Source organism: Protopterus annectens, chromosome 8.part0 (assembly GCF_019279795.1).
Source record: "Protopterus annectens isolate FY-2018-M chromosome 8.part0, PAN1.0, whole genome shotgun sequence".
Taxonomy (NCBI): domain Eukaryota; kingdom Metazoa; phylum Chordata; order Ceratodontiformes; family Protopteridae; genus Protopterus; species Protopterus annectens.
Window position 1 is genome coordinate 1,899,488,271 of NC_056741.1, and position 23,823 is coordinate 1,899,512,093.

The 23,823-nt window shown below is 43.3% G+C and overlaps 1 protein-coding gene across 2 annotated transcripts in view; it reads right to left on the reverse strand.

The window, feature by feature from the left end:
- The window catches only part of RSPRY1 (ring finger and SPRY domain containing 1), a 1,565,455-nt gene that overhangs the window by 11,350 nt on the left and 1,530,282 nt on the right, over positions 1–23,823 (reverse strand). For both annotated transcript variants that reach the window (XM_044081400.1, XM_044081401.1), the window contains exon 14: positions 17,612–17,716. In XM_044081400.1, the coding sequence (XP_043937335.1) occupies positions 17,612–17,716 (105 nt within the window). The remainder of the gene's footprint in view (positions 1–17,611; positions 17,717–23,823) is intronic.

Sequence of the window (23,823 nt, forward strand, 5' to 3'; positions counted from 1 at the left end):
AGCCTAGCCATAACAATTCCCTTGCTATTTCTTCCCACATTATTTACTTTCCTGGACCCCTGTCTAGCAGGGCGACTGACGTGATCCCTGGGGTGAATTTCCTTTCTCCCATCCAATCGTCAAGGTTCCTCTTGAAGAGGTCCAAAGAGGCACTCTGCTTGACATGTATGGGCAATCTATTCCAGAGTCTGGGGAGTCTCTGGGTCAGGAACCTATCCCTCCAGCATGTTTTGTTTATTGTGATGACAAGGTTTAGATCCCTGGAGCGTGTAGCTCTGAGGGATTGGGATTTCTTTAAGTGTAGCATGTCCAACAGCTCTGGGTTTGACATGGCCTTGTATGTTAAGCAGAGATCGCCTCTGAGTAGACGATATGCGACAGAGTATAGCTGGAGTTTTAAGGCGGTCAGCGTAGGGCATCTGCTTTAGGCCTGTGATTCTTTTAGTGAGGTATTTCTGAGGCCTTTCCAGTTGTTGCAGATGTCTTGAGAGGTACATACCAAATGGGGCATTGTATTCTATAATGGGTCTAATGAGGGATGAGTACAGTGGGACAATGACCTCCTTTTTCTGGATGAAAAGCCCTTCGTGATGAGGTGTGCCACATAGAAGGATTTCCTGACTGTTGTGGCGATGTGGTTATTGAAGGTGAGACCACTGTCCACCTGTGTCCCTAAGTCTCTTATCACACTTTCTGTGTTTAGTGTACTGCCACCTATATGGTAATTCATGGATACATGTTTTTCCCAAAGGGATAACAATACATTTCTTGGCATTGAGCTTGAGCCCATGGCTCTGGCACCAAGCATCTGTTTCTGTAAGGCCCTTTTGTAGAGTATCCACATCATTTGGGGATTCAATAATGGCTCCCAGTTTGCAGTCATCTGCAAACTTTGTTAGCCAAAGTCCCTTAGTGTTGACCTGTACTTCAGAGAAGTAGATGCCAAACAAGAGCGGCCCCAGGACTGAACCCTAAGGTACTCCACTTGTCACTTGTCTGGAGCTGGATTTGGAGTCGGCTACTTTTACAGTGTGGGTTCTATCTGTAAGCCATTTAGCAACCCATTGGGTGACATAGGGATTAATGCCCAACTTAGTAAGTTTATCTATGATTCCAGAGTGGGGGATGGTGTCAAAGGCCTTGGCAAGGTCTAGATAGGCTGTGTGGACCACCTTACCCTTGTCCATGGCTCTGGAGACTGATTCAAAGAAGTCAATCAGGTTCAGGAGACAAGATTGGCCCTTCACAAACCCAAACTGGGTGGGGTCCAGTGTTTGAAGGTTGCCAATGTCTTTGTTTATAAGTTCCATGATAATACGCTCCATGGCCTTGCAGATAAGGCTTGTCAGACTGATGGGACGGTAGTTTCCGGGATCCAAGGTGGATCCCCCCTTGTGGATTTGGATAACTGTAGCTCTGCGCCACTCAGTGGGCACGAAACCTGAGATGAGGCTATGATTAAACATGACACTTAGGTGAGGTGCCAGTTCATATTGTAGTTCATGTAGTACACAGCCCGGGATGTCATCTGGTCCCAAGGATGCTGTATTCTTGGCTTTAGAGAGTGCGTTTTGTAACTGTGCGGCCGTTATTACTGGAATTTGGCAATCTTCCGGTACTGAGATGGGCCATTTAGGGGGTGAGAGGGGTGTGAAGTTGGCACTGAATCGATCTGCCAGGATAGTGGCAATATCCTTTGGATCAGTATATTTAATGCCATTCTGTTTTAGCTCAGAGCAGATCTGAGCATTGCCATTTAGATTCTTGACATAGTTATAGAATGCTTTGTGGTTGTCTTTGGAATCTTTGGCAATTTTATTTTCGTAACTAGCTTTGGAGGATTTTATGAGGCATCTCAGTTTCTTACTGAGGCTAGTAAGGGAGTTTTTTGCATCCTGGGATTTTCCTCTTTTCTGCAAAAGTTTCTTCCTTTTGTTATAAAGTTTGTTTATGGCAGGGGACCACCAGATCGGCTTCCTTTTTTTGGATGAGAGCATTTTGGTTCTATTTGGGATGGCACGATTCATGCATGAGTGGATGTGCTCGTACAGTGCCTTAGTGTAGGATTCAGCAGTTGAACTTTCAGTTCCCGTCTGCATGGGTGTTATGAAGTTTGTCACTTCTGACTTGAGTAGCATGAAATTGGCTTTGGAGAAAATTTTTTTATGGTGGTTTCTTTACTGGGGGGTGGGGGTGGGATGTGGATGTTAAGGGTGATTAGCTTATGGTCAGACCTGACTAACGAGGGGGTGGCCATAGGTATGGAGCATTGATTTCCCATGTTGGTAATGACCAGGTCTGGGATATTGGAGCCCCTGGTGGGACTATGGATTAGTTGATCCAGGGCATTGGAATTTATGAATTCCAAGAACCGTTGCGCAAAGGTGTTGGGACATGAGTAGTTTTCCCAGTTAATGGCAGGGTAGTTAAAATCACCCAGTATTAGGGTGTTTGGTTCTATCTTAATATTTTCCAGTATGTTTAGAAAGGTGTAGTGAGAATCTTGGGGTATGGTGGGGGATCTGTAGCAAGCTACAATTTGGATTGCAGTCTTACCTAGTGTTAGTTGCACTTGGAGAATTTCAGACACATTGTGTTGGCCAACTAGCCTGGTGGTGTGAATATCCTTGGTGAATATTGACACTCCTCCACCTTTAGTGTTTCGGTCCTGGTTTGGTGGCCGAAAAGTGTGGTAAGAGTTGTAGCCTGGAATTGCAGGGGTGCTCTCTGGAGCCTTGAACCAGGTCTCAGTTACTGCACAGATATCGATGTTCTCCATTTTTAGGAGTGCCTCGAGAGAGTGCATTTTGAGGTTTAGACTTCTAGCATTGAGTAGCATTACCTTCAGATTTTGCATGCTTGTACCTGTTACGGTGGTGGTTTTGTCCTTTGAAGTTTGCCTAAAAAAGGCACTATAGGGGTGGCAAGTGCCTTAGCCAGTAACCTGAATCCCAGGGGTGACAGGTGCAGACCATCTCTGGCGGAGCATTCGCTCAACAATGGAAAAATAGAGGAATGGTTACACTGCGACAGGCAAACCAATAAATCACAGAGATTTAATTTTACAGTTGTTAGATGCAGTGCAATTACCACTTCAGATAGCGATATGTAAATGTTCCGCACATACCAACAGAAAAGATCCTGTCTCCAGGGGAAATGCTTTTGCTGATATGGCTGCAAAAAAGGCAGCTCAAGAAAATGATTTGCTTTTACATGACAATGATTTAGAGCCCGGACACCTCTTAGACTTAGAGACACTAAAAGTAATGCAAACATTGACAACACAGAAGGAAAAATGTCGTTGGTTGAAATATGGTATCACTCAACAGGATGGGTTGTATAGGGCATCAGATGGCAAAATGGTATTACCCTCAAACCTTTTTAGGTATGCTGCATTGGTTAGCCATGGACCTGCCCATGTAGGAGTACAGACAATAGTTCAAATAGTGTCTAAGGTGTTTTGGTGTAAAGGATTTTCAACTTATGCAAAGCAATTCTGTTTATCTTGTTTATTATGTGCAAAGTATCATGCTCAGGGGGGAGTTAATAAATCTCAGCAGGCATTCCCCACCCCTCCATATCCATTCCACACACTCTGTATGGACTTTATTGAGTTGACACCTTCAGAGGGAAAAAGGTTCTGTCTAGTTATAATTGATGCTTTTTCTAAGTGGATAGAAGCTTTTCCAGTAAAGCATCCTGATGCACACACAGTAGCAAAGCTTTTGACAACAGAAATAATTCCTCGATTTGGCCTTCCAAGGCGCATCTATAGTGACAATGGGTCTCATTTTGTAAACCAGGTTGTGCAGAAGTTGGGTCAAGTGTTTCAAATTGATCTCAAGTACCATTGTGCTTACCATCCCCAGTCAGCTGGACTGGTGGAGAGACACAATGGTGTCCTGAAGAATAAGCTCCGCAAACTGATGGCAGAAACGCATAGATCCTGGACTGCGTGCCTTCCATTGGCACTCCTGTACATGCAAATCTCACCCTCCTACAAAGGACTTACACCATTTGAACTTTTGTTTGGGAGACCATATTACGTCCCGCAGTGGCAAGGATTGTTGCCAGCGGAATGTGAGGGGGGGTGAGGATCTGGTGGATTATATGAAGAAGCTGCTAAATGTCAAGTCTCTTGTAACCAATGACTCCATTGCAGATTCCAGAAGTGAAACCTTGTTAAGCGTGGCACCTGGGGACTGGGTGCGGATCCAAATTGTGAAGAGAAAGAACTGGTCATCCCTCAGGTGGGAAGGCCCATATCAAGTACTTATGTCAACACCTACGGCTGTAAAGATCGCAGAGAGGACTTTGTGGATTCATATCACCCACTGTAAAAAACTTTTCCTTCTACCATTGATGTTGGTCAGACTCCATCGGAGCCCTGAACGCAAAGTCTGACTACAAAGGAAGGATGGCCATGTTCAACTGGTACTTGAACTGTTACGTGATGATGATTTTGGTGGCGAAAGTAAATATGTCCATACGAGAAGGAACAGTTGTAAGAGAAAAAGGAATGGTGGTGCTGCAAGCGCAAACAGGTGTTACTACTATGTTCAAGGTAAAACTTTGTGAAGGAATTTTGGACTGTGCTAAACGGAACAGTAATGATTTCCTGACTCTTGCAAAATACTTGTGCAATAGAGACTGTGCGTCCTGGTCAAATGTTTGGTGGTCAACAAATGTGAACGGATGGGAAACAACTGGTGCAGTGACACCGGAGAAAGATAAGAGCAGGCAACAAAGAATAAAAATTGCGCATTTCCAAGGTACCAAAGTAATTACTATAACCATCATGTCACCACAAGAAAGTGATTCAGGAGTTTATGGAATCGGAGTGTCTCTTCCAAATGGAACTGATCTTTTGGGGACTTTCCAACTTAAAGTACAAAGCCTTAAAAATGCTACAAGTAAAGCAGATTTTGCCTTCACAGAAGAAGAACAATTGTTACTCGAGACGGGATTCGTACACCGTAACGAATGGTTATCTTGGGTTAGATATAGTACCCGAGAAGTACATCGTGAGAACTGTGTTTCTTGTGCTGAAGGTAAACAGCAACTAGCGACAGTCCCATTGATGCAAGCTGAAGGTAATCTGACGTGTCTGTTAAAGTTATTTTCAACAAAACTGAAGATAAATGCAAAAATGAAACTCAGCATTTTCCAGTCATAAGCAAAGTTGAGAAACCACCTACAGCGATTTCCTATCCAGGTTCGTATATGTGCATTTCCAGAGATGGCACAGGAAAGAATTATGGCGATATGGGACAGAACTATTGCAATGTTACTGTGAATGGCAATGGGAATCCATTTCTGGAGAACCAAACTCATAGTTTAGCAGACGTTTGGTGGTTATGTGGAGACAACAAACTCAGATCAAGGCTTACGATTCCCTGGAAGGGAACTTGTGCACTTGCAAAGTTAATTCTGCCATTCTACATTTTCCCAGTTCCAGCAAGCAATTTCGTAAGAGAACCTGAAATAAAGCCGAGGTGGTTGAGTAAGAGAAAAAGAGAGGCACCGAAGAAATCCTTCGATATCGGTGTCTACATCAATAGCATTGGCGTACCAAGAGGCGTGCCTGATGAATACAAAGCAATAAACCAAATAGCGGCTGGTTTTGTATCCATCTTTGTCTGGATTCAACCCAATAAGAATGTGGACTGGATCAACTACATTTACTATAACCAGCAGCGTTTTGTGAACTATACCAAAGATGCATTGAAAGGTATTGCTGAACAACTGGAGGCCACTTCGCAGGTGGCATGGCAGAATCGAATTGCGTTGGATATGCTCCTGGCCAAAGAAGGAGGAGTTTGCAGGATGTTTGGGACTTTCTGTTGTACATATATTCGGAATAACACTGCCCCTGATGGGAGCATCACTCGAGCTTTGAAAGGTTTGGAGATGTTATCCGAAGAATTGGCAGAGAACTCTGGGGTAAATAATCCCTTTACAGACTTTCTACGAACGTGGTTTGGAAAATGGAGTCATCTCATCAGCAGTTTCCTGGTGTCCGTCGGAGTCACTGTGGCTATCGTGGTGGTATGTGGTTGCTGTTGTATACCCTGTATCAGAGGTCTTCTACAAAGACTGGTTGATACTGCTGTTATGAAGACGATGTACCAGCAGTTGCAACAGACTGGTGAAAGTGAATACATTGAAATGTGACCTTTGCAAATGTTATGAAGTTTAAAAGCTTGTCTTGCAATCTTGCAAATGAAGTAATGTATGCAAAGAAAAACTTAGTTTTTACCATATATTGCTGAAATAAAAAAGATAAAAGTGTTTTGAGGGGGGAAATGTTGAGAAAAAGTTTTAAAACATACTATTATTTGTCTCTCTCTCCCATCTAGCAAAATGAATATGCTATTTGCTGAAGTGTTGGTAAGAAAAGGTCATTGAACCATGTTTATTTAAGATGGGCTTTACCTATGATAGATGTAGTTTGCTTATGAACTTGAATAACATCTGTTTTCTATACTTCTGAATAAGAGTTAATTTACTGAGGCAGGCTCTGGAAAATTCCAGCTACCACTGTGGTTTTGAGGTAAACGTTCTACACTAACTGTGGTTTTGAGGTAAAGCATTCTTTTCTGAGGTAAATTGTGATCCTAGATGTTTTTCATAGCCAACTGTCAACTGTTAGAAATGTAACAAAAGCTATTTTGGCTAGTAACAGGAAAGTATAAAAGTTGATGTCAGTAACCAAGCTGATCAGATTGAGATCATCTTGGCCAACATGTTGCTGTAATCTGGTTAGCTGCAAATAAAGAAGTTTTTCATCACCTGAAACAGATGTGACTCGCTTGATTTTTTTCTTCTGACAAGTGCCTTGATGGTACCAATGTTACTATGGCAAACAGGGGGTGGAGGAATACAGAAGACACCAGGAAATGCTTTAAGTGCTGTGACCACCAACATTACAACAAGGATCGTGTGTGTGTGTGTGTGTGTGTAAAACTAATAGACACCAGGGACAGGTGCCGTAATAACACGCACATCATAAGGGTGATATGAGGGTGGTAAACCACTATGCTTTAAAGTGCCATAACATCAACTGACAGTGTAATGGGGATCGGGAGTACGGGATGCACTAGACACTAGGGCCCAATAAGTACATGCAGTAATGGCACTAATGTATTAATGGAAGTGGAGGGAACCACAGGAGAGTGGGGACAGGTAGCGGGACTGCAACTGTAGTGTGTGTGTGTGTGTGTGTGTGTGTGTGTGTGTGTGTGTGTGTGTGTGTGTGTGTGTGTAAAACTAATGGACACCAGGGACAGGTGCCGTAATAACACGCACATCATAAGGGTGATACGAGGGTGGTAAACCACTATGCTTTAAAGTGCCATAACAGCAACTGACAGTGTAATGGGGATCGGGAGTACGGGATGCACTAGACACTAGGGCCCAATAAGTACATGCAGTAATGGCACTAATGTATTAATGGAAGTGGAGGGAACCATAGGAGAGTGGGGACAGGTAGCGGGACTGCAACTGTAGTGTGTGTGTGTGTGTGTGCATAAGAATGACAGGGGAAGGAATTTCCGTGCTTACAAGAGCAGCAGGTTACTACTATGATGTGCAGATCAACCATGGCCTGCACATCCCAGTAGTAACTGCAATTCAGGAAACATCCAAATTAGCCAATAACGAGGTTTTACCTTACCACAGCTAGCATGTTCTTGAATTACAAATGAGTGTTGTCAAACTAGTAGGGCCTTTTTAATGCAAGAATGAATTCACAGAATAGTTTAAATGCAATGACATCACTCCCTTTACACCAAGGTTTAGCACCTACTATACTTTTAGGCCCTTTGGTAAATGTGGGGGACTATCTGTATTTGTCAGAAATACCATCATCTCATATCAGTTTATCTGCAACCCTAACTTGGAATTCCTGGAGATCTAAATCACCTTTAACAATTCCAACTATTACCTCATTGTTAGCTACAAATTTCCATCAATGTCCTCCAAAGAACATGTAAACTACCATAATACCATGGAGGGGTTGAACAGCAAACCAAATGCCTTCTTAATAGGGGACTCCAATTACCCAAACAATGAATGGCACACTTTTATCTCTAAAACATAAATATGCTCAGTGTTTACTAGACAACAATGCACTGGAGCAAACTGTAAAACTACCCACTACAGGTTCTAATATCCTAGCCCATGTCTGTTTCCCACCACACAGTTACTTATCGATGGTTAAATCTGATTACAAATCAACTTACTTTCACTCTTTTAGTAGACTTAATGCTACCTCCCCCCCACCAAAGGGAACCATCTTTAGGAACTTCTCCAGACCAAATCTACTTCATCTTGCACAAGACTTATGAAAAATTCCCAACAATCTCCCACAAATGGGCCCAACAAAGAGGGTTGCCACATTCACCTCCAATTTTAACCAGTATCTAAACAGCTGCATACAAAGGTTTGTACCTGTCTGCCCTAAAAATTATGATAAATTTCTGGAATACATCTCTCTGGTGGAACTCCCATATTATTAAAGTGTATAACAAAAGAAGGAAAACAATGAAAAGAGGTAAAAAACAATCCATCTACTTCAAGACCACAATGAAACATGCCAGCAAGGAACTTAAGAGCATTGTTAGAAAATGTAAACCACAGTACAAACTTAAGGTTGTTATGGATACTAAAGGAAACTAGAAGTCTTTATTTCTTAATTTGCAGTCCAAATGTCTTCCTTCCTTTGTTACCAGAAGGGTTTGTGTTAAGGACCAACTTGTTGTTAGCATGAGACACAGTTAAACTTGCTGCTTGATAAGAATTATAGTTTGAGAGAAGAAATGTATTAGCTTGAAGTACCTTATACAGTTTATCTGCTTTTTTAGGGACTGACAGATGGGCATCAGGTTGTTTCCTAGGCAAGAAAAACACCCACACAGCCTAAAGACTACTGCAGCAGGGGGAATGATGAACATCTACTACTGCTGTCGAAACTTCTGAGAAACCCTTCTCTACAAAATTAGGAGTCAAATTACCCTGGTATCTAGTAGGGGGCCCATTAAAGCAGATCTGGTTTGCTCTCCTTTTCAAGATCTAGAATACCATCATATGGTAATCAACCAAATAAAACATACTGTGTCATTCGAACAGTGAGCAATTTGCCTCAAACAGCTCTATTTTAAGATACAATTATCAGCCAAGCAAGTATATTCAGACCAATCCCTGACATGGCAGTCCTTGGTGTAGTGTCAAAATCACATTTCAGCATAAATTCCCATTCTATTACTGCTGTTATGAAATTACCCACGTTTTCTCAATTTTCCTCTCAGGGGAGACCTAAATCTTTTAAAAGGTTGGACTCCTGACAGAGAAGGCTATGCTGGGACAGGTCTCAAACTTTGAAGAAAATAAGGAATTCCAGTGTCACCAAAGTCGAGCATTGAAAGGGAGCAGGGGTAGGAGGCTCACCCAGTGGTAGTCCAAGTCAGGCCTGCAACTCCAAAGGAGGCTTTGCTTTAGGCGCATGTGCCATGTTTTTAGACATCCAGCAACAGACGTTCCTAGGCTTAGGTTTCTTAGTATGACAACCATACTAAGGAGATGCTCTCTTCTCCTTATTTAATCATAAATGCCAGGTTAGACTTCTGCCTTGCTCTTAGGGTGTTTGGTTTAAAGCCATGACAAACTTCACAGCCAGCATGGATGTTTAACCTTGGGCAGTAATGACAGTTACCATGAAAATCTTCAAAGTTAATCTGCCTCCTACAAGCACATTTACTGCATTTAGCAGTAATAATCATGTCCTGTACCCCCGTGTGTATGGAATACAATGCAGATGTCTACAGAACCTTAAACAAAAGAAATACATATCTGGATGAAAAGGTGAAAGAAAGGTCCACAATGGTGTACTCATCTGGTTACTCCTCAGTGTGAGGCCCAGACTGAAAGACTAACAGATGCTCTCTGTTGTAGCTCAAGAACTGAAGATGATGCAGGTGGATGTCACGTTTATGCTAGGTACATGGGGACATCTAAGATGAGGGAAACATCAACCCAGCCAAGGGGAGGATGCTTAGGTCTGAATATCTGGTCACATATCAGACCTCAGCCTGCAGCAGAGCTTACAAGGTGATGACTGCAACATCCTGTGTGGTACTTTGTGGTGACTGCCCTAGGCTAAATGAAAAAGAAGGGAGAACTAATGTTGTCAGGGGTACAAGAGATCACTAGCAGCATTTTGGACTTACTTTCTTGATCTTCAGAAGGACTTTCTGAATTAGGAGAAAGGGAGGAAAAGCATTAAGGGAAGTTTCCTTTCCAAGAGATAAAGTGTCCATTCCATGATTTATTTTATGACACTAAGAAGAACAGTCTGTGCTGTCTGTTCAGACTGCAGGCATAAACATCTATCTGGAAAATTCCCCACTGATGGACAATCTACATGAAGACCTCTCTAACCTGATCAGATCCAAGGCAGACACTCACAAATCTGCCATTGAGTTTGTCTCTGACAGGATGATAACCACATGACTGTGGTTTCTGGCGATGGAAAATGATGTAGGGTTTGAATGGCCAAGAAAGTACAATGTGTAAGAACATACCTTAACTGCAGAGGTCCTAATGATCACTGCTACAGTATTAGTGAAAGATGGGATACCCTGCCAAGGATGGTCATACATCCGTCCAGCATAAGGCCTGGATGCCTTTCTCTCATACCATTTGTCTGTTATATGATCTAAGCCCAAAGGCAGGAGGTACATAAAGGATGTACGATCAGAAATTACCTTAGAATTTGCTTGCCTCAGACCAAAATTTTGAAGCAAAAGGAAAGGTAGCTATTTACATATGTGCATGCTCACATAAGAGAAAGAAAAAGTTAAGGAACAGGTTGAAGGACAGAACAAGCCCAATGGAAGGCAACAGGGAGAGATGCAATACTGCAACAGTGATCATTAGGACTTCTACTGTTATGGTAAGTTCTTACACAACTGTACTATTCCAAGGTCATTGCTGCAGTATTACTAACAGATTGGAGAGAAGCTGTTCAGAAGGTAGAGAGGAGGCAGAAGGAGCAGAGCTGTGGTCCAACGAGCACTGCAGGATGAAACCTGAAAATACTGCTGCAGATCTAGAAAACACACCCAACTTGTAATTCTTACTAAAAGTGTGGACAGAACATCAAGTAGCTGCTTTAAGAATAGTTCTAGAATATAAACCATTGAAGTCTCCAGAGGATTTGAGAGGTGGGAAGCTCATCCCATAACAAAAATGGCTTTGGAAATCCAGGAAGAAGTGATTTGCTGGAAAACACAGCTTCTTTTCCTGAAAAGACTCAATAACTTGTCTGACCTTCCTAATGTCCTTAGTTTTATCCATCTAAACTGCCTATAAAAGTCCAATGAATGAAGAATTCTCTTTCCCCTGCTTTGAGAAGGGAAGACTGATGAACTGGTTAAAGGATAACTCTTTAACCACCTTATGCATGAAAGGAGGATTAGCTCTAACAGTAACCCTGTCCTTGTGGAAAACAAAACAAGGAAGGGTGGAACAGCTGTCAAAGCTTGCAGAGCAGATGCTCTTTTAGATTAAGAAAGGCTACTAAACAAATCAGTTTTCCAAGTACAAAGCTTTAAGGAAGAACTGGTAGCTGGCTCAAAAGGTCACCAGGGTCGGTTTTTCCAAAGCACAGTTATGGTCTCAAAGAGGAAGAGGATGACAAACAGGCTTTCTTGGTGGCCTAATGTGGGGGATGCCTTTTAGTAATTGTTTGACCTCAAAGCATGCAAAAAGAGGTGGATTTATGCACAGACAAGCAGATATGGCTAACTCCACGGCAAGTACAAATATGACACAGTCATTGTCCATGCTGGTGTGAACGACCTGAGACGTACCTCCCTGGACTACATGAAAAGAGACATAGAGGAGCTCTCTGATTATGTAGCCCAGGCAGGTATGACCCTAACCCTGAGCAGTATCCTTCCTTCACCAAGAATGATGCCACAATATAGAGACAAGATGATCAGCTTTAACAATTGGCTTAATGTCTGGTGTCATTCAAAGGGGATCCAGTGTCTGTCTGCCTGGGATGACATGCTTGACAAGCCACGCTGCTTCAAGGGACGGCTTGCACCTGTCACCCCTGGGATTCGGATATTGGCTAAGGCTCTTGCCACCCCCATAGTGCCTTTTTAGGCAAGGCTCAAATTCTAAACCTACCACCCTAGAAAACAAAAATGGGAAGAAACTGAGGGTAATGCTGCTCAATGCCAGAAGTCTAAATCTCAAAATGCACGCACTCGAGGCCCTTCTCAGTATGGAGAACATCGATGTCTGTGCTGTAACTGAAACCTGGTTCAAGGCTCCTGAGAGCACCCGGCACTATTAGGTTTTACCTCATATCATGCGTTCCGGCCCCAAAACCCGGACCACACCACAAAAGGAGGGGGGTGTATCCATATTCATAAAGGATACCCACACCTCCAGGTTGGTGGCAACACACAAGCTTGAAACCATCCAGGTGCAACTAACCATAGGCAAAACTGCTCTACAAATTGTAGCATGCTACAGGCCACCCTCTCAAACTCATGAACCCCACACAGCCTTCCTGAAGACACTGGAGGGTATAAATGTATCTCCAAACACCATCATATTGGGTGACTTCAACTACCCGAATATAGACTGGGAACATTACTCAAGCCCTAACTTTCTAGCCCAACGGTTCCTGGAGTTCATAAATTCAAATGCCATGGAACAGCTAGTCACTGTTCCCACGAGAGGAGAAAATATACTAGATCTCATTGTCACAAACATGGGGACAAAATGCTCCACACGGAAGTATATCCCTCATTGGTGAGATCTGATCATAAACTAATCTCACTGGAAATCCACATCCCGCCCCACCCCAAACAAAAAGACCATAGTGAAGAACTTCTCTAAAGCAAACTTCACACTACTCAAGACTGGTGTGGTATCCTTCAAGGCCCCTGAGCCAGTGGAAACCACAACCCAAGCTGGAAGCCCTTACAAATGCCTTCTATGAACACCTCCAGGACTGCATGGATCAGGCAATCCCAAATAAAACCAAGACTCTTTCCACAAAGGGCAAGCGTCCAGTCTGGTGGACCCCAGCCATTAACAAACTTTACAATAAGAGGAGAAAGCTATTACATGATAGAACAAAATCCATAAAAGGGAAGTCACCCCTGATCATTATTAGTAAAAAATACGAGCACTCATAAAATCAACTAAGGCCAATTTTGAGAGAAAAATTGCCATGGATTCAAAGGACAATCATAAGGCCTTTTTCAGCTATGTTAGGAACCTGGGTGGAAACTCCCAGATATGCTCAGAATTAGTCCAAAATGATACAAAAATCACTGAACCCACAGACATTGCCAACATACTGGCAGACAGGTTCAGTGCAAACTCACCCTCTCCCCTAAAGGAGAGATAACTATCCCAGCCGAGTGTAGCCTCCCGGACATCTCAAATGCGCAGGTGAAAGCTGCTCTCTCTAAAGCATTGCCAACATACTGGCAGACAGGTTCAGTGCAAACTTCACCCCCCTCTCCCCCCCTAAAGGAGAGATAACTATCCCAGCCGAGTGTAGCCTCCCAGACATCTCAAATGCGCAGGTGAAAGCTGCTCTCTCTAAAGCTAAAAACACAGCATCAATGGGACCAGATGGTGTCCCCGGCTGTGTGCTACACGAGCTAAATGAGGAATTAAACCCGCACATAAGGCAGCTGTTTAATCTCAGCCTTACCACAGGATACGTGCCCAAGGAGTGGCGTACGGCAACTGTGGTCCCACTCCACAAAGGCGGCACCTCTACGGACCCTGGTAATTACCGCCCCATAAGCTTAACAAGTCTAGTCTGCAAAGCTATGGAGAGGATCATAATGGAGCTCATAAACAAAGATATAGGGGACTTGCAGACATTGGACCCGACCCAGTTTGGCTTTGTCAAGGGAAGATCATGCCTTTTGAACTTGGTTGACTTCTTGAAACAGTCACCAAGGCCATTGATGAGGAAAGGCAGTCCATACAGCCTACCTTGACCTTGCAAAGGCTTTCGACACAATACCCCACTCGGGTATTGTAGAAAAACTTACCAGCTTAAATGTAAACCCATATGTCACAAGATGGGTTGCAAACTGGCTTAAGGACAGAACCCACAGGGTTAGAGTTGCTGGCGCTGTGTCAGACTCCAAGCCGGTCACAAGTGGTGTCCCACAGGGCTCGGTCCTTGGCCCCTATTGTTTGGCATCTACTTCTCAGAAGTACAGGCCAACATGGGAGGACTTTGGCTGACAAAGTTTGCAGGCGACTGCAAACTGGGCCATAGTGGAAAGTGCATCGGACACGGATATCCTTCAGAAGGGACTCACGGAAACAGATAGCTGGTGCCAGAGCCATGGCCTGAAGTTAAACGCCAAAAATGTATAGTCATACCCTTCGGGAAAAACAAGGTAACCCCAAGCTACCATATAGGTGGCAATCCACTAAGCACAGAAGAGGTTATCAGGGACCTGGGGACCCAGGTTGACAGTGGCCTTTCTTTTGACACTCACATTGCTAAAGTGGTTAGAAAGACCTTCTACATTGCCCACCTGATCATGAAGGGATTCACATCCAGATCTAGTGAGGTCATTGTTCCCCTGTACTCTTCACTTATCAGACCAATGATCGAGTACAATGCCCCATTCGGGATGTATCTCACCCGACATCTGCAGCAATTGGAGAGACCCCAAAAGTTCCTCACCAAAAGGATAAAGGGACTCCAAAATCTGTCATATGCTGCCAGATTGAAGAAACTCCAGCTCTATTCAGTCGCATACTGTCTGCTCAGAGGTGACATGTGCCTGACATACAAGGCCATGTCCAACCCGGAATTAATGGACATGCTCCACCTCAAAAATCCAAATCCACCAAAACCACTAGAGCAAGCGACTTAAACCTTAGCACGGATATAAATAGGACGTGCTGGAGGGATAGATTTATCACTCAGAGACTCCCTATGCTGTGGAATAAAATCCCGGTCCATGTGAGGCAGAGCACCTCGCTGACTCTGTTCAAGAGAAATCTAGACCTGTGGATGGGAGATCGTAGGTTTACCCCGGGAATCATCTCTGTGTCACTGCTGGACAGAGGCACAACAAACTAATGGGCACAGTATTTTTTCATATAAGGGGTGGCGTAAGCCACAAAAATTTGGGCTACGCTTATAAATGCCTTAGGGCAGACAGCCTAGTATAAACCTATGAACCTATGAACAGTCCTACACTAAACAGACAAATACTAACCCTAAAATATATCTACCTTTTTTTAATCATCAAACAAATCACAGAACCTAGAATAAGAGGACAGAAATACCTTAACTGCTCAAACAAACTAGCTAACAGCTACGTTACACTGGCTACAGGAAAAGAGAGAGAAATCTCTCGGTAGGAGGAGGAGGAGTAAGCTTTAATCTACAACAAGCACACTGAATGGAGATCTCTTTTCATGAGTTCCATTGACTTTAAGTGGCAAACGAGATCGGAGCAACTAAGGAGGAGTCTAGGGAATTATGGTAGGGGAGGAGTCAGAGCTCTGGGTCCGAAGTAGCTTCAATGCTGTGGCAAAATGAGATCCAATAATCCATGTTTGAAATGGATAATAGACAACATTAGGCCTTGTGAAAATTGACCTTGACCAGAAGGAAAAGCAAGGGGAACCAGTGCTAGCTTAGCTACTGACAAGAATTTTGGCTGGTCCTTCCAATTTCGGGAAGGACCTTTGGCAACAGAGGCAGGGGAGGAAAAGTACAGAGAAATCTCCCCTTCCAAGAAAAAAACATTGCGTCTGTCTTCCATGCCTGAGGGCATGGATCCCTAGAACAGAAAAGGTCTGACTGCTTGCTGTAGCTGAAAGCAAAACATCTTCCGTGGAATACCACACCGATGGATAATGTGTCTGCCACCATGTCTCTTTCTGAGGGAATGTAAACTGCCTGAAGGAGAAACTTGTGTTGAATGTCAGTCTCTCATGCCATCAAGTCTGATCTGCAAAGGAGGGAAAACTTAGTGTCCCTTGCTTCTGTACTACATGACAGTTGAGTTGTCTGTGAAAACCCTGAGGGAGCCCAGAGTCCAAAGATGATTCAATGACCGAAAGGCCAGAATCAGAGCCTTCATCTCCTTGATGTTTATACAGTTTTTCCTTTCTTTGACAGGCCAACCACACAATATCTTGATGCTGTTAGAACAAGCTCCCCATGCCAGGTCGGATGCATCCAAGTAGACTTTTTGGCAAGGGGGAAGAAGTAAAAAAGGTACTCCCAGATTGAGAGAAATTAGGTTGTTCCACCAAAGTAACACCTTCCTGATGCAGGGTGAGAGAGGTATCTGGAAGTCTAAGGCGTGGCAGTGCTGAAGCCAAATAAACTTGAGATACCACTGTAACCTCCTTATGTGCAGTCTGGCATACATATGGCTGCCCTGCTTTCTGGGGATCAAGAACATCCTGGAGTAAAATCCTCTGCCTGAGTGCAGGGAACCGGAAGAATAGCTCCTATGAAATGATATTTTCAAAACAGAAAGAACTATAGGCAACTGACTTTGAGGAGGTTCCAGAAAAGGGAGGAATTCCAAGACATTCTGTACATCTGTTATATGAGAGAGAGCGCCCACCTGACTGCAGTGATTGTCTTCCAGGTTGGGAGAGAAAGACAGAGTCTCTGGGATGAGGGAACATAGTCAAGGTGGGGAAAGTGATACTCATAGAGGGTTTGCCAAGAAAAGAAGGCCTGATTTACCTTGAAATTTTCTTTTGTTAGCTCTCCACATCACAACCAAATGTCATCTGCATTCACCATTACTCGCTCTTCTTCAGATATAAAATTCTCCCATATATTGGTCATAAATTCTAGAACTCTAACCCCTGCACATCAGAGGTCTATCCACCCTAACAACCTTCCATAACACCTCTCAAAAGGTTATCTATCCTCCCCCCAAGGTGGAAGATCTGCAGGTGTATAATTTAATCTCCCCCTCCCTTTCATTATCCTAAGACTGCTGTTCAAATTTATACCGGTTTTACCCCTGCACTTTTACCGTGGTCTTCCTGTTTGAGAATTAGCATGGAAACAGACAGTAACTTTTCTCTTTTGTCTTCTGTTCTTTGGGCATTAAAGGTCTTTCAACTATCTTATTTGCTTCCGCTACTTTTCACTTCTGAAACATCTACTCTCTGTTAAATGTATTTGGGAATACCAAGCTTCTTCCACTGTTTTCCCATTTTACATCTATGATGTATTAGGCAATCTATACAAGGTTACAGTGATTCAACTTGTTATACTGTGGTTGCATTTATTAAGTATTATACTTAATGCTTTGCTAAAAGAATGCAGCTGAACTATTCTTTTTTTCTTTTTCCATCAAAAGGTACATGTACTAAAATAATATTTTTTTTATTTTTGCTGTATATGCTAAGAAGTAAATACATGTTTAAAGAAATTAATAAAACAAGAAACAAAACAGTGTATGATAGTAAAATTTAATAAATAAGTATGAATATAAATACTACGGGTCTCATGAATACATGGCAAAGAAAACTGCAATATGAAGAGTAGAGAAAAAAAATACTATACCTATGTCCACAAGGCCTGAGTTCTGTGTCTGCTACTGCATCGCAGCAAAGTGTACAGCAGTTTTCCCGTATGCTCACTTGCCTTAGCAGAGCCAAACGCCTGTGTCTGAAATAAACAAATAAAATAAAACTCACTAATTTTAACTCATACAACTTATTTACTCAATTAAGATACTGATGTTTGATTCTTATCAGTGATTTTATTTTTTAATTTTGTCAAGCATTTTTACTTTTTCTATATAGCCTTTGAATGTTTACACAGTGTAGACACGTTTTCAGCTTCATCTCTGTCATTTCTGTAAAGTGTAAAGGCATTTTATGTAGACCGCTGCCTCTGGAGTTGTACAGTCACATTCTATCTTAAAGAGAGCCATCTACATTTTTCACTGGTCAAGTTTATGGAAAACTGGGCAATAATTCATGACCCACACATATTCGTTTTTTTTTCTTTTACTTGTTTATGATTCTCCCTGCTCTTATTAGTATTATAGTTTATCAAGCATCTCCTCCTTTATCTAAAGAGTACCTAACTGGTGATACCAGATATGTACCTTCAGCATAAAGGCCACCCCCCAACTTATAAGGATGCACAGCCTTTGACTATCCATTCTTAAAAACAAGGGAGGAGACTGTCAGTAAACTGCAGGCCAGGTGAGGTGGCTATCATTCACATGGTAGCCACTTACACCACCTAGTGAGTTTTTTATTTTCTTTTGCCTTTATTCCCCCAAGCCTGACCAACTTGCCCTGCATTCCCAACAATCTAACCCTCCATCCCCCAACCACTTACTGAAGCATGCAGTCTGGCAAATACCAGGAGATACAGCACTCATTAATTATAACCAGGCTAGGGCATTTATGTTTTAACCCCTTCCCAAAGCAGCTGGCAAACTCTTTGCCAAAGTGTGGCTTGCAATACTCAGAGGTTCAGTTTGTTTCCACACACTGAAGCCCAGCTACAGTGTTATGTTTGGCAGGGCTACTGAACTCGCCAACCGACTAAATTTGCTGTAGCACCTCACAGTCATCACTAGGTTGTGTTAAAAAAGTGGGACTAGCCACCTGCCACCCAAAATGGACAAGCCAACAGTAGCTACTCATTCCCAGACAGGCTACAGTCCCAGGTTCCCTAGCTGAGACCAGATCATCGAGGCACAGTCATAGCTTCATCCCTCTGCATTACAAAGCTGGCACTTTTAGTCCTAACATCTTGAAAAGTTCAGCAAATGACAGCAGTCTAGTGTCTCCTAGACTACAGCATGATGTCTTCAATGCTTTTCCCCCTTTATGAACAGTGCCATTCTTAAAAAGGCCTTCTTTGCGCACTACTAGTCATGTGGAGAGCAACATATGGGTAGCTTCTGAGCCAAAGTCATACACAGATGGCCACACTACAGAACTATGTTGGTACCTCTTATGCACTGCAAGCATGTGCACCACAAATCGCAAAGTAGAGTCTCTTCTGTTCAATGCGGAAAAGCCTGATGTTCTACTTTGAACAGAAGAAGCTCCACTTTGTGATTTTTGATTGCCTCATATACCGGCATACAAGCCAATCAAAAATGGCAAAGTTTAGCCTCTTCTGCTCAATGCGGAACAGCAGCCTGTTCCGCACTGAACAGAAGAGGCTCTGCTTTGCAATTTCTGATTGGTTCGTATGCCGGTACAGGAGCCAATCAAAAATCACTAAACATATCTCAAGCAAATGGAACATTCAAATAACCGGCGTCTACCAATCCCCACAGGTGCCAGTTAAGTGAGACTTTACTGTATTCCCCTTTTCCAAAGCTGAAGTTTAATCAATTAATCAAGAAAATCACTAGAGATTTATTGAAGTGCTTAAATCTAGATAACTAAATTATGGTTAGAGTGCAAGGGTTGAAAATCTCTACAAGGGAGGTGTGGGGAGCTTGTCCCCTCCAAAAGAGGTGATGTTGAGGGACTTCATTAAAAGACATGTTGAGCTTTTTTTCCTTAGATGAAATGTGTTTTTTCATGCTATCTGACAGACTCAGGTACAGAAACAAGAAAGTACAGTTGTGTTAGGAATTTACCACAACTGTATGGGTTCAAGTATGTTCACTGTTTCAGTAATGCTTCTTGGGAATTATGCCACAGGAAGTCTGATGGCCGTGCTTACGTTCAGAACTTAGCACCCGTTCCTCTCTTTACCTGGTGGACACCCTATCCTACTGGACATCAATGGTATAAAATGGACAACAGCTTGTACTTTCTTCTGTTAATCTTAGCCCTGGTAATGTAAATTTGTAAGAAGTGAAGCCACAAGGAAAATACAAAAGAACAGACCAAACCAATTTAGTTAGAAGGCATTTGTTTTCTAGCCTTCTGGAGTTGTAGTCCTTTCAAAGAACTTCCTCAGTTACTTGTTCATATGGGAGGCAAACAGGCCTATTTCTGATGTAACCCTCAGCCTGATCAGATCCAAAAAGATAACCATTGGGGGGCTGTTTGGGATCTGGTCAACCTACCTGCTAACATATTTGCTGATATGGGATATAAGCTGAATTCATAGTCATACCCTTTTTCAAGATTATCTCCTAGTTTTGCATGACCAGCCTGCACAGTACATATGAATGTGCTCTTATGCACCACATAATAGTGGTACTATCTTCACCTAAAGAAATTCCTAGTTTAGAAGAGGAGTGAAGGTTTTCAGAGTAAGAATGACTGCCGTCATATCTTCTAAACTTAAAATTTCTTCTCTCCTTAACCGAGTACCCTGAACTTGAAGGGCTCCCACATACATGGCCCCCTCCCTAGCCAAGTCTGAATAATCTGCTGTTACAGTCATGATAGGCAGAGGTGCCTTGAAGGGCATTCCTCTGATTCTAAGTACATTGCTGATTCTACCATGAGATCTTCCTTTTTTAGATGGAAGGAGGAGGATTTTGTTCTTTTAAGAAATGTGTATGCCATGCCTGTGCCCTTGCCCAGCAATCAAGGAGCCTCAATCTTCACCACTAACATCAGAGAGGGTGTCTCATATGAGAGGAAAGAATAACAAATACACACAGTTGTTGTTGTTTTTCTTTCGGCTTTTCCCGGTTAGGGGTCGCCACAGCGGAACTCTGGTCCACAAATGATTGGCAGTAGATTTTTACAGTGCCGAGGTGCCAGCTCAACACCCAACATTCAATGAAGGCACGCCCATTCATGAATGTCTTTCGAACACTACTCGACCGCGGGGAGGACATGCAGACTGCACACAGAAGGCACTCCAGCCGAGAATCGAACGGGAGAACCTCTTGCTGTAAAGCGACAACGCTACCATTGCACCACCACGGCTTCTAACAAATATGTGCAATTTCTCTTAAGAGCACACAAAGATCACAGTCAGTCCAGGGCTGGTGTCTTCCTTGCTCCCCAGGACCCCAATAAGACTCCCCACTGGCACAGCTATAGGGTCCAGATCTCAGCCTAGTTGGCAAGCTAAAACCTCCAGTACCCTCTCTGTCCAACCAGTGTGTCGTGTCCCTGCCCAAGTAGCTGACACACACACACACACACTTAGAGATAGGTATTTATACAACTTCACAGACACTCCTGGGAAAGGCTGACACAGATTCTCTAGCTGTGCCCTTATGCCCAGACTATACGGTAGTAATTCCTGCCACCACCAGCTCCAGCTAATAATTACCGGCTACCCAAAGGCCCTTAAAAGGGTGTCCAGTTATTACTGTGCAATATTATTACCCAATAGTACTGTAACTTAAGCAATCATTGTGGTGGTGGTGGTGCTGCGGTAGCGTTGTCGACTCACAGCAAGACGTTGTCCGTTCGATTCTCAGCTGAGGCGTCTTCTGTGTGGAGACATGCGTGAAGGGGCGTACCTTCGTTGAAGGTTGTGCGCCAGAGCTGGTAACTCGGCACGTAAAAATTTTCTACCAATCATTAGTGGACCGGAGTTCCGCTGTGGCGACCCCTAACCAGGAAAAAGCCGAAAGATACAAACAAACTGTAACTTAAGCAATCAAGGCTTATTAGAAGGGCTTATTACAGGATCACTTACAGGCATGCAATGTACTCTAGTGCTTAATTTATCTCTACATAAACCAGCTACAGTTGAAAAGGGTTTAAAATATATAATAATAAATACTAAAAACAAAAGACAATACTACTACACCACAGTACTATTCAAGAATTCAGAGATCACACAGAAACTTAAAATAATTCAGTAGTACAGTTCTGACATAACAGAAAAACACTTAGTCTAATCTTTATAGTCCTAGCTATTTCTACAAGAAAACACACTTCTAAGATAACTTACTTAAGACAACAGGCAGTGCTGAGTTAGCTCCAAGATCAAAATGCTTACTAATCTCTGGTTCTCACTCTTTAAACTGAAACTCCATTTCTGATAAACATTACATCATCTTTTTCACCCATCCTGGAGTTCCCAGGCTACACATTAACTGCATTTACATTCTTTTACACTTAGAGCAATAAAGGACATTACACATGTAAATCCTGGTCATTGACTTTAGCCTTAAAACAATAGGCAGGAAGCCTTTATTTAGCCGGACTGGAGCCAACTTGTAAAACAAAGGCAGTGATGAAATAATTTTAATTTCAAAGGACCAACAAGAATGCTTGACTTAGCTTTCTTTACAGAAGATGGCAATGTTGCCACATTGTTTTAAGTTCAGTATTCACAGTATTTACAAATAATAGAATTATGTATCAAATTCTATTTGGCTAGGCTGGCAGCCTTCACCCATCTCTACCCAATCTTCACATCTCTCCCCCCTGGAGAACTCAAGCTAGTTTTTCAAGTGACCCTTGAGAAACGCCACTTGAGAGGGTCAAGTCTATCTGAGTATACCTCACCCCATTCCCTGTCTTGAGAGTCCACCTGCATTGGCATTGCTAACCCCACTGCGGTGCTGCACTGACATATCATGTGCTTGCAACCCCAGGGTCCATCTTAGCAACTTGGCATTTTGCTGGCTGGCTCTGTTTAACCATGTTAGGGGGATGTGATCTGTCATAACAGTGAATTTCCTTCCACAGAGATAAGGCTGAAGTTTCTGCAGTGCCCACACTACGGCTAGACATTCCTTTTCTACAGCTGCATAGCATTCCTTCCTGGGTTGGAGCATACGACTGAGATAAACCACTGGATGCTCTTCCCCCACTGAAAAAATCTGGCTAAGTACAGCCCCCACCCCATGGTTTGAAGCATCCACCTGCACAAATTCTTTGCTGCAATCTGGACTGGCTAACACAGGGGGTCCTCCCAAAGCTTCTTTAAGCTTCTGGAATGCCTGCTCACATGCTGGGGTCCACAATACCTTATCTGGCCTGTTCTTCCTTGTCAGGTCTGTGAGGGGAGCAGCTATGGTACTATAAAACTAGGGACAAACTTTCTGTAGTACCCTGCTGTCCCTAAAAATGCCCTCACCTGCTTTTTAGTAACAGGTGCAGGCCATGCCTGAATAGCTTCCACTTCGGCAGGTTCTGGCCTTATCTTACCACTCCTCACTCTATGTCCTTGGTAGACCATCTCTGCCATACCCACCTGACATTTGCTCGGCTTAATGGTCAACCCTGGCCTCTGTAGTCTGCCCAGCCCCTCCCTGACATGCTGAAGGTGCTCTGGCCAGGAATGTCTGTAGATAGCAATATCATCTAGATAAGCAAGGGCAAACCCTCCAGCTCCTACTAGGATATGATCTACCAACCTATGGAAAGTCGCTGGGGCATTCTTCATCCCAAAGGGCATCTTTGTGAACTCATACAAGCCAAAAGGAGTCACAAAGGCTGACTTCTCTCTAGAAGTGGGAGTCAAAGGCACCTGCCAGTAACCCTTGGTAAGATCAATGGTTGTAAGATACTTAGCCCCCCCCCCCCAGCTGCTCTAGGGCCTCATCTGTCCTAGGCATGGGGTAAGCATCTGTCTCTGTGTGACTATTTAATTTCCTGTAGTCCACACAGAACCTGGTGCTGCCATGCTTCTTTGGCACCAGCACCACTGGGGAGCCCCAGGGACTGCTGGACTCTTGAATCAACCCTAGTTCCAACATCTCCTGTACCTCCTCCCTCAGAGTCTGTCTGACTCTCTCAGGCACCCTAAAAGGGGCCTGCCTAATAGGCCTTTGGGGTCCTGTATCCACCTGCTTCCCAGTGAACATGTCCCCAAATTCCTGCAACACTGCTCGGATTTCTCAAATCTAGGTAGGAGATAGCTGCTGG